General features: G+C 43.1%; 1 protein-coding gene across 1 annotated transcript in view; it reads right to left on the bottom strand.

Moving 5' to 3' along the window:
• Positions 1–8,823: 8,823 nt before the first annotated feature.
• Positions 8,824–12,309, bottom strand: part of LOC133574122 (uncharacterized) — a 38,105-nt gene continuing 34,619 nt past the window's right edge. Inside the window, exons 20-22 of the mRNA XM_061926197.1 lie at positions 12,168–12,281; positions 12,000–12,105; positions 8,824–9,985 (exon numbers count right to left, since the gene is read on the bottom strand). Coding sequence (XP_061782181.1) covers positions 9,190–9,985; positions 12,000–12,105; positions 12,168–12,281 — 1,016 coding nt within the window. The 3' untranslated portion in view covers positions 8,824–9,189. The remainder of the gene's footprint in view (positions 9,986–11,999; positions 12,106–12,167; positions 12,282–12,309) is intronic.

The following is a 12,309-nucleotide window of genomic DNA, read 5'->3' as shown; positions in this document are numbered from 1 at the left end:
GACAAATAAATGATAAATGATAAATGGGTTGTACTTGTATAGCGCTTTTCTACCTTCAAGGTACTCAAAGCGCTTTGACACTACTTCCACATTTACCCATTCACACACACATTCACACACTGATGGAGGGAGCTGCCATGCAAGGCGCTAACCAGCACCCATCAGGAGCAAGGGTGAAGTGTCTTGCCCAAGGACACAACAGACATGACAAGGTTGGTACTAGGTGGGGATTGAACCAGGGACCCTCGGGTCGCGCACGACCATTCTTCCACTGCGCCACGCCGTCCCTAAATACTCACATGAACCGAGAGAACGTCAGCAATCATCAATTGGAAGTTCCCGATGTCCAGGACTTTGCCAGGAGGACTCAGGCTGACGTCATCAAGCTGCAGAAAGTCCTGGAAGACCTGAAAGAGTTCCTCACCAAGCTGAGGTCTTTGATGTCAGAGCAGTGTGACTGTTGTTTCTGCAGTTGCTACGGTGACCCTGGTTGGAGCGGTGTGGTGCGTGGACCGGGTCTCGGGGTCACCGTGCTGGGCTGTCTGGTCCTTACCAAAGTCGCCAGCAAATGGGTGGGCTGCTAGAGCATACTTGCCAACCTTGAGACCTCTGATTTCGGGAGGTGGGGGTTGGGGGGGGCGGGGGGCGTGGTTTATATATATATATATATATATATATATATATATATATATATATATATATATATATATATAAGAAATACTTGACTTTCAGTGAATTCTAGCTATATATATATATATATATATATATATATATATATATATATATATATATATATACATATATATATAAATAAAAGAAATACTTGAATTTCAGTGTTCATTTATTTACACATATACACACACATAACACTCCTCTACTCATTGTTGAGTTAAGGGTTTATTTGTCCATCCTTGTTCTATTCTCTGTCACTATTTCAGAACACACACATTATACAAATATACATTATAAAATCAATTAGAAAACGGGAGCTCTAATTTGGGAGTCTGAATTGGGATCAGAAGTTCCTATATAAACATTGCGCACTCACGTCGCCTTTTTGTATTGATTACTGCAGCTGTGCACTGGATTCATTCACAAATACAAACTACAACTCACAAACACTTTAGAGTTAGGCTCCACCATCAGAATGTGTACTTAAACTTATAAAGATCACATGGATATTATTCAGTGAGTTGATTCACCAAAACTAACCTGTTATACAGGAGGAAAAAGCACACAGGACGTTTCAATTGTTCACAGACTGGTCGCGCTCATCAGAATGACAAGACACTTCCGGTCTGCAGGTGATAGCATTCAATTGGGAAGAAACGCCCTACTGCCCCCTACTGACCAATGTGAATACTGATAAATGTGTAATGACAGCTCCAAAAGCGAATTCAAACCACAAAATAAAATAAATAAATCAACACATAAATGTGACACATTATGGGTGGGTCACATGTGCATGTACAACAGGCTGTCAACATGTCACTCAGGTCCTCATGGAGCTGGAGGGGGCGTGGCCTCCAGCTCCGCCTGAATTTCGGGAGAAAATTTGTCCCGGGAGGTTTTCGGGAGGCGCTGAATTTCGGGAGTCTCCCGGAAAATCCGGGAGGGTTGGCAAGTATGTGCTTGAGTCTCAAACATGCTTTTCTCCCTTGTGGTCCAGTTTGGACACAGAAAAGAAACAGGAAATAGAAATACCTCAGATCCCAAGAGATCTCCCTCCGGCTGAAGCGCCACAAAAAACTCCCGTCAAAGAGGGCGTCCAAAGCAATTGCAGAGTGTCATTTCTAAATCTATTTTTAGGGGGCTCACACCTATGCTAACATGCTAATGTGCTTCACTGTTCAGGGAGCAGCCAAATCTTGTTAACTGTGGTCTGAAGTACTTCAAGGCAGGGAAGTATTCCACAATAAGACCCAGTCTTTCCTACAGGACTACAATGTATCTGTGGGTTCGGGTTTCTGCACCAAAGTCTAGTTTGCATCAATATATATATATATATATATATATATATATATATATATATATATATATATATATATATATATAATATATTATATGTAATAAATGTATATATTATATTATATATATAATAAATGTATGTAATATATTATATACATGAGCAGCCGCTCAACCTGGACACAGCGGATGTCCGGAGAACCCTGAGGAGAGTGAACAAGAACAACAACCCCTGGAAAGCAGCGGGACCTGATGACATTCTGGGCAAGGTGCTTAAGGGATGTGCAGACCAGCTGGCTGGGGTTCTCACAGACATCTTCAACACCTCGCTGACCCAGGCTGTGGTACCATCATGTTTTAAGACGGCCACAACCATTCCAGTGCCTAAAAAACCCACAATCTCCTCCCTCAAAGATTATCGCCCCGTGGCACTAACACCCATCATAATGAAGTGCTTGGAGAGGCTGGTAAAGGAACACATTGTCTCCAGACTTCCCCCCACATTCCACCCATACCAGTTTGCTTATCGCCCTAACCGCTCCACAGAGGACGCTATCTCCTCTGCACTCCACCTGAGCTTAGAACATCTGGAAGGAAAGGACACACACGTGCGGATGTTGTTTCTGGACTTCAGCTCGGCGTTCAACACCATCATCCCGCAGCACTTGGTGAGCAAACCTTGGATTCAGTACCCCCCTTTGCAACTGGCTGCTTGACTTCCTCACAGACAGACCACAGTCTGTGAGAGTGGGCAACAACACCTCCAGTGCCATCTCCCTGAGCACCGGCTCCCCCCAGGGCTGCGTCCTGAGTCCACTGCTGTTCACATTGATGACCCATGACTGCTGCGCCAGGTCCACTGCTAACCACATTGTGAAGTACACAACAGTAGTGGGCCTCATTCGTGACAACAACCACATGGACTACAGGTAGGAGGTGAAACATCTGCTTGACTGGTGCAGAACCAACAACCTGGTCCTGAACGTCAACAAGACCAAGGAGATCATGGTCGACTTCAGGAGGCACCAGTCCAGCCACACTCCACTCTTCATCAACGGCACAGCGGTGGAGATGGTAAGCAGCACCAAGTTCCTGGGGTGCAGATAACTGACAATATGACCTGGTCCCTACACACCGGAGCTCTTGTAAAAAGAGCTCAGCAGCGCATGCACTTTTAAAACACCGCACTGTTTTTATTTTTATTGTCTGCATTTTAATTTTGCTTTTATTTTCTTTCATTTCACTTTGTTGTCTGTGAAGCACTTTGAGTCTGCCTTGTGTATGAAAAGTGTTATACAAATAAAGCTGCCTTGCCTTGCCCAAAAGTTCAAATTAAAGTGCCAATGATTGTCACTAAGGTGAGGGGAGCAGTGAGTGGCCGCGCTCGGGAATAATTTTTTGGTGATTTAACCCCCAATTCCACCCCTTGATGCTGAGTGCCAAGCAGGGATGTAATGGGTCCCATTTTTATAGTCTTTGGTATGACTCGGGTTGAACTCACAACCTACCCATCTCAGGGCGGACACTCTAACCACAAGGCCACTGAGCAGGTCTTGCTGTTTTGCGTGGGATGAAAAGAGCACAGCTCCCTCCCCTCATTCTCACCACATTCTACAGAGGCCCTATAGAGACCAACAGCATCTCTGTGTGGACTGGAGCCTGCAGTGCCTCGGACTGGAAGTCTCTGCAGAGAGTGGTGAGGACAGCGGAAAAGATCATCAGGATTCCTCTTCCTCCTATCCAGGAGATGGCAAAAACCACTGCCTGACCAGGGCTCAGAACATCTGCAGACTCCTCCAACCCCACGACCACAGAACTTTCCTCCAGAAGGTCTTATCTTTGTCCATGTAATGTCAGATGAAACAAAAATGGAGCAGTTTGGCCACAATACCCAGCAAAATGTTTTTTGTGAGCAACAAGTATGTGCTCCAATCACTACATCACAAAAAAAATAAGAGTTATAGAAACTCAAGAAAGTCATGACATGATGTTCTTTACAAGTCTATCTACACTTTTCACCACCACTGTATGTGTATGCGTGTGTGTGTATATGTATGTGTGTAAATGCATGTGTATATGTACATGTGTGTACCGGTATATGTATGTGTAGGTATTATATATATGTGTATATGTATGTGTACATGTGTGTGTGTATATATATAAATGATAAATGGGTTGTACTTGTATAGCGCTTTTCTACCTTCAAGGTACTCAAAGCGCTTTGACACTACTTCCACATTTACCCATTCACACACACATTCACACACTGATGGAGGGAGCTGCCATGCAAGGCGCTAACCAGCAGCCATCAGGAGCAAGGGTGAAGTGTCTTGCTCAGGACACAATGGACATGACGAGGTTGGTACTAGGTGGGGATTGACCCAGGGACCCTCGGGTCGCGCACGGCCATTCTTCCACTGCGCCACGTCTTCAGTCTCAAGAACAATTGTAGGTCAGTGTGAGACAAGACACAGGTGTGGTCTGTATTCATGATCAAAGTCAGGAGACTACATCTAATACAACAAAAGAAGACAGGTGTGGTCTGTATTCATGATCAAAGTCAGGAGACTACATCTAATACAACAAAAGCAGACACAGGTGTGGTCTGTATTCATGATCAAAGTCAGGAGACTACATCTAATACAACAAAAGCAGACACAGGTGTGGTCTGTATTCATGATCAAAGTCAGGAGACTACATCTAATACAACAAAAGCAGACAGGTGTGGTCTGTATTCATGATCAAAGTCAGGAGACTACATCTAATACAACAAAAGCAGACACAGGTGTGGTCTGTATTCATGATCAAAGTCAGGAGACTACATCTAATACAACAAAAGGAGACAGGTGTGGTCTGTATTCATGATCAAAGTCAGGAGACTACATCTAATACAACAAAAGCAGACAGGTGTGGTCTGTATTCATGATCAAAGTCAGGAGACTACATCTAATACAACAAAAGAAGACAGGTGTGGTCTGTATTCATGATCAAAGTCAGGAGACTACATCTAATACAACAAAAGCAGACACAGGTGTGGTCTGTATTCATGATCAAAGTCAGGAGACTACATCTAATACAACAAAAGCAGACACAGGTGTGGTCTGTATTCATGATCAAAGTCAGGAGACTACATCTAATACAACAAAAGGAGACAGGTGTGGTCTGTATTCATGATCAAAGTCAGGAGACTACATCTAATACAACAAAAGCAGACAGGTGTGGTCTGTATTCATGATCAAAGTCAGGAGACTACATCTAATACAACAAAAGCAGACACAGGTGTGGTCTGTATTCATGATCAAAGTCAGGAGACTACATCTAATACAACAAAAGGAGACAGGTGTGGTCTGTATTCATGATCAAAGTCAGGAGACTACATCTAATACAACAAAAGCAGACAGGTGTGGTCTGTATTCATGATCAAAGTCAGGAGACTACATCTAATACAACAAAAGGAGACAGGTGTGGTCTGTATTCATGATCAAAGTCAGGAGACTACATCTAATACAACAAAAGCAGACAGGTGTGGTCTGTATTCATGATCAAAGTCAGGAGACTACATCTAATACAACAAAAGCAGACAGGTGTGGTCTGTATTCATGATCAAAGTCAGGAGACTACATCTAATACAACAAAAGCAGACACAGGTGTGGTCTGTATTCATGATCAAAGTCAGGAGACTACATCTAATACAACACAAGCAGACACAGGTGTGGTCTGTATTCATGATCAAAGTCAGGAGACTACATCTAATACAACAAAAGCAGACACAGGTGTGGTCTGTATTCATGATCAAAGTCAGGAGACTACATCTAATACAACAAAAGCAGACACAGGTGTGGTCTGTATTCATGATCAAAGTCAGGAGACTACATCTAATACAACAAAAGAAGACAGGTGTGGTCTGTATTCATGATCAAAGTCAGGAGACTACATCTAATACAACAAAAGAAGACAGGTGTGGTCTGTATTCATGATCAAAGTCAGGAGACTACATCTAATACAACAAAAGCAGACACAGGTGTGGTCTGTATTCATGATCAAAGTCAGGAGACTACATCTAATACAACAAAAGCAGACAGGTGTGGTCTGTATTCATGATCAAAGTCAGGAGACTACATCTAATACAACAAAAGCAGACACAGGTGTGGTCTGTATTCATGATCAAAGTCAGGAGACTACATCTAATACAACAAAAGCAGACACAGGTGTGGTCTGTATTCATGATCAAAGTCAGGAGACTACATCTAATACAACAAAAGCAGACAGGTGTGGTCTGTATTCATGATCAAAGTCAGGAGACTACATCTAATACAACAAAAGCAGACACAGGTGTGGTCTGTATTCATGATCAAAGTCAGGAGACTACATCTAATACAACAAAAGCAGACACAGGTGTGGTCTGTATTCATGATCAAAGTCAGGAGACTACATCTAATACAACAAAAGCAGACACAGGTGTGGTCTGTATTCATGATCAAAGTCAGGAGACTACATCTAATACAACAAAAGCAGACAGGTGTGGTCTGTATTCATGATCAAAGTCAGGAGACTACATCTAATACAACAAAAGCAGACACAGGTGTGGTCTGTATTCATGATCAAAGTCAGGAGACTACATCTAATACAACAAAAGCAGACACAGGTGTGGTCTGTATTGATGATCAAAGTCAGGAGACTACATCTAATACAACAAAAGCAGACAGGTGTGGTCTGTATTCATGATCAAAGTCAGGAGACTACATCTAATACAACAAAAGCAGACAGGTGTGGTCTGTATTCATGATCAAAGTCAGGAGACTACATCTAATACAACAAAAGCAGACAGGTGTGGTCTGTATTCATGATCAAAGTCAGGAGACTACATCTAATACAACAAAAGCAGACAGGTGTGGTCTGTATTCATGATCAAAGTCAGGAGACTACATCTAATACAACAAAAGCAGACACAGGTGTGGTCTGTATTCATGATCAAAGTCAGGAGACTACATCTAATACAACAAAAGCAGACACAGGTGTGGTCTGTATTCATGATCAAAGTCAGGAGACTACATCTAATACAACAAAAGTAGACACAGGTGTGGTCTGTATTCATGATCAAAGTCAGGAGACTACATCTAATACAACAAAAGCAGACACAGGTGTGGTCTGTATTCATGATCAAAGTCAGGAGACTACATCTAATACAACAAAAGCAGACACAGGTGTGGTCTGTATTCATGATCAAAGTCAGGAGACTACATCTAATACAACAAAAGTAGACACAGGTGTGGTCTGTATTCATGATCAAAGTCAGGAGACTACATCTAATACAACAAAAGCAGACACAGGTGTGGTCTGTATTCATGATCAAAGTCAGGAGACTACATCTAATACAACAAAAGCAGACACAGGTGTGGTCTGTATTCATGATCAAAGTCAGGAGACTACATCTAATACAACAAAAGCAGACAGGTGTGGTCTGTATTCATGATTAAAGTCAGGAGACTACATCTAATACAACAAAAGCAGACACAGGTGTGGTCTGTATTCATGATCAAAGTCAGGAGACTACATCTAATACAACAAAAGCAGACACAGGTGTGGTCTGTATTCATGATCAAAGTCAGGAGACTACATCTAATACAACAAAAGCAGACACAGGTGTGGTCTGTATTCATGATCAAAGTCAGGAGACTACATCTAATACAACAAAAGCAGACAGGTGTGGTCTGTATTCATGATCAAAGTCAGGAGACTACATCTAATACAACAAAAGCAGACACAGGTGTGGTCTGTATTCATGATCAAAGTCAGGAGACTACATCTAATACAACAAAAGCAGACACAGGTGTGGTCTGTATTGATGATCAAAGTCAGGAGACTACATCTAATACAACAAAAGCAGACAGGTGTGGTCTGTATTCATGATCAAAGTCAGGAGACTACATCTAATACAACAAAAGCAGACAGGTGTGGTCTGTATTCATGATCAAAGTCAGGAGACTACATCTAATACAACAAAAGCAGACAGGTGTGGTCTGTATTCATGATCAAAGTCAGGAGACTACATCTAATACAACAAAAGCAGACAGGTGTGGTCTGTATTCATGATCAAAGTCAGGAGACTACATCTAATACAACAAAAGCAGACACAGGTGTGGTCTGTATTCATGATCAAAGTCAGGAGACTACATCTAATACAACAAAAGCAGACACAGGTGTGGTCTGTATTCATGATCAAAGTCAGGAGACTACATCTAATACAACAAAAGCAGACACAGGTGTGGTCTGTATTCATGATCAAAGTCAGGAGACTACATCTAATACAACAAAAGCAGACACAGGTGTGGTCTGTATTCATGATCAAAGTCAGGAGACTACATCTAATACAACAAAAGCAGACACAGGTGTGGTCTGTATTGATGATCAAAGTCAGGAGACTACATCTAATACAACAAAAGCAGACAGGTGTGGTCTGTATTCATGATCAAAGTCAGGAGACTACATCTAATACAACAAAAGCAGACAGGTGTGGTCTGTATTCATGATCAAAGTCAGGAGACTACATCTAATACAACAAAAGCAGACACAGGTGTGGTCTGTATTCATGATCAAAGTCAGGAGACTACATCTAATACAACAAAAGCAGACACAGGTGTGGTCTGTATTCATGATCAAAGTCAGGAGACTACATCTAATACAACAAAAGCAGACACAGGTGTGGTCTGTATTCATGATCAAAGTCAGGAGACTACATCTAATACAACAAAAGCAGACACAGGTGTGGTCTGTATTCATGATCAAAGTCAGGAGACTACATCTAATACAACAAAAGCAGACACAGGTGTGGTCTGTATTCATGATCAAAGTCAGGAGACTACATCTAATACAACAAAAGCAGACACAGGTGTGGTCTGTATTCATGATCAAAGTCAGGAGACTACATCTAATACAACAAAAGCAGACACAGGTGTGGTCTGTATTCATGATCAAAGTCAGGAGACTACATCTAAAACATATTTTCTTCTAACATCGTGAAGCAAAAATCTGTGAGTGAAGTCTGTTACTGACTGGTAGAAGTGGTAGCGTCTGTGCAGGACTCTGCTGTATTTCTTTGTTCCATGGCTTCTATCGACATGTGTGCTATTGACATGTATGTTATTGACATGTGTTATTGACATGTGTGTTATCGACATGTACGTTATCCACATATGTGCTATCGACATGTGTTATTGACGCGTGTTATCGACCTGTGTGCTGTCGACGTGTGCTATTGACATGTGTGTTATAGACATGTGGGTTATCGACACGTGTGTTATCGATCCGTGTGCTATCGACACGTGTGTTATCGACATGTGTGCTATCCACATGTGTGTTATCCACATGTGTGTTATCCACATGTGTGTTATCGACATGTATGTTATTGACATGTGTGTTATCCACATGTGTGTTATCCACATGTGTGTTATCCACATGTGTGTTATCCACATGTGTGTTATCGACATGTGTGTTTTCCACATGTGTGTTATCCACATGTATGTAATTGACATGTGTGTTATCCACATGTGTGTTTTCCACATGTGTGTTATCCACATGTGTGTTATCGACATGTGTGTTTTCCACATGTGTGTTATCCACATGTATGTAATTGACATGTGTGTTATCCACATGTGTGTTTTCCACATGTGTGTTATCGACATGTGTGTTTTCCACATGTGTGTTATCCACATGTATGTAATTGACATGTGTGTTTTCCACATGTGTGTTTTCCACATGTGTGTTATCCACATGTGTGTTATCCACATGTGTGTTATCGACATGTGTGTTATCGACATGTGTGTTATCGACATGTGTGTTATCGACATGTGTGTTATCGACATGTGTGTTATCGACATGTGTGTTATCGACATGTGTGTTATCGACATGTGCTTCTTCAGCCTGGTACTGATGACCAGTCTCTGGAGCGTTGATGACAAGCAGGTTCTTCATGGAGTCAGACATGGCCTCCTTCACCTCGTCCTCAGACTCCTCAAAGTTCCTTTGGGGCAAAGCAAAAGTGAGGCAAAAGAAGAGTAAATCATGTCATAAAAAAGAGGAATCATAAATGTTGATGCTAATAACATGAACAAATAGGTTGTCACACAAAGTTTGGTGTTTCAATGTTTGTTTTTACAGAACAGCAACAACACAAGGCAGGTGTGGCAGGGGGTGAAGCACATCACCGGCTACAAATCCAACAACCTCGATGTGGCTGACGGAGACGCCTCGCTGGCGGAGGAACTGAACATCTTCTTGGCTCGCTTCGTGGTGGAGCAACCACATGCAGTTACATCACAACCCTCAACCCTCAACAACGTCCTCATGTTGGAGGAACATGAGGTGCAGCGCACACTAAGGAGGGTGAACCCGAGGAAAGCTGCTGGACCAGATGGTGTACCTGGACGTGTACTAAAGACCTGTGCAGACCAGCTGGCTGTTGTTTTTACCAGGATTTTCAACAAGTCCTTGTCCTAGTACATGGTCCCACCCTGTCTAAAGGACTGTTATTGTCTCACTGCCTAAAGAGCTGCAGTAAACAGTAGCATCCAGTGGCACTTACACCAATCATTATGAATCTCTGGTTCACCTCAAATCTGCCACCTGCATTGGACTCTCACCAGTTTGCGTCCAGGGCCTACAGGTCTACAGAGGATGCTATGGCACACTGCTCTGAGCCACCAAGAGCTGCTGGGGAGCTATGCAAGGCTACTCTTTGTTGATTTGAGCTCTGTGTTCAATACCATCCTAACCCACAGACTGCTGGGACTGTCTTCCTCCATCTGCCACTGGATCCTGGACTTCCTGACAGACCGCTCTCAGAGGGTGAGAGTAGGCTCCCACATCTCAGCATCAGCACCAGGGCTGCGTGCTAAGCCCCCTACTCTACACCCTCTACACTCATGACTACACCCCTGCTCATGCCAGAAATACCACTATTACATTTGCAGACAACACCACAGTAGTGGGACTAATATCTGGGAGGGATGAGTCTGCCTACAGAAATGAAGTGGAGCGGCTGACTGGGTGGTGCAGGGAAAACAACCTGGTCCTTAACACCAATAAGACGAAGGAGCTGATCATGGACTTCCGGAAGAAAAAAACAATAAACATCCAACCACTGTACATCAACGGGGACTATGTGGAGAGGGTCTCTAACTTCAGGTTCCTGGGCATCCAGATGTCGTGGAGTGCGAACACCTCAGTGACCAACAAAAAGGCACAGCAGAGACTTTACTTTCTGAGACTCCTCAGAAAAAAACCACCTGTCACAAAAACTGCTTGTGTCCTTCTATCGCTGCTCAATAGAGAGTGTGCTGACATACTGCATGTGTGTATGTTATGACATAGTGCATGTGTGTATGGTATGACATAGTGCATGTATGTATGGTATGACATACTGCATGTGTGTATGGTATGACATACTGCATGTGTGTATGGTATGACATAGTGCATGTGTGTATGTTATGACATACTGCATGTGTGTATGGTATGACATAGTGCATGTGTGTATGGTATGACATACTGCATGTGTGTATGGTATGACATAGTGCATGTGTGTATGGTATGACATAGTGCATGTGTGTATGGTATGACATAGTGCATGTGTGTATGGTATGACATAGTGCATGTGTGTATGGTATGACATAGTGCATGTGTGTATGGTATGACATACTGCATGTGTGTATGGTATGACATAGTGCATGTGTGTATGTTATGACATAGTGCATGTGTGTATGGTATGACATGCTGCATGTGTGTATGGTATGACATACTGCATGTGTGTATGGTATGACATAGTGCATGTGTGTATGGTATGACATAGTGCATGTGTGTATGGTATGACATAGTGCATGTGTGTATGGTATGACATAGTGCATGTGTGTATGGTATGACATAGTGCATGTGTGTATGGTATGACATGCTGCATGTGTGTATGGTATGACATAGTGCATGTGTGTATGGCCCTGAGAGAACAGTTCCTGTCTTGAAAGGATCCCAGCGTGTCAACTTACGTGTCGTCATCGTGGTCCGACCCGGACTGAAGGTGCACTTGGTCCACTTGGTCCACTTGGTCCACTTCCACATCCGAGTCGTCCTCCATGTCGTCTCTGTCTGAGTCTGAGAGAGGAAAGGTCATGCTAACCTACTTCCTGTGTGTGCTTCAGCTGTGGTCAGCTGACCTGCGCTCGCCAAGTCCACCGTGGTGGTCCGTGGGTCGGCTTGAGCAAGTGCGTCCAGCAGGGTTCTGGGGAGGCGGTGGACCCACTGGCGGCGACCTGCCTGGTCCTCCTCACCTGAGAAGACAAAGTCATTCAGCCACTT

The sequence above is a fragment of the Nerophis lumbriciformis genome, linkage group LG31, assembly GCF_033978685.3.
Source record: "Nerophis lumbriciformis linkage group LG31, RoL_Nlum_v2.1, whole genome shotgun sequence".
NCBI classification, from domain to species: Eukaryota; Metazoa; Chordata; class Actinopteri; order Syngnathiformes; family Syngnathidae; genus Nerophis; species Nerophis lumbriciformis.
Note: the sequence above shows the minus strand (reverse complement) of the source record. Positions and strands in the feature narration are given on the sequence as shown.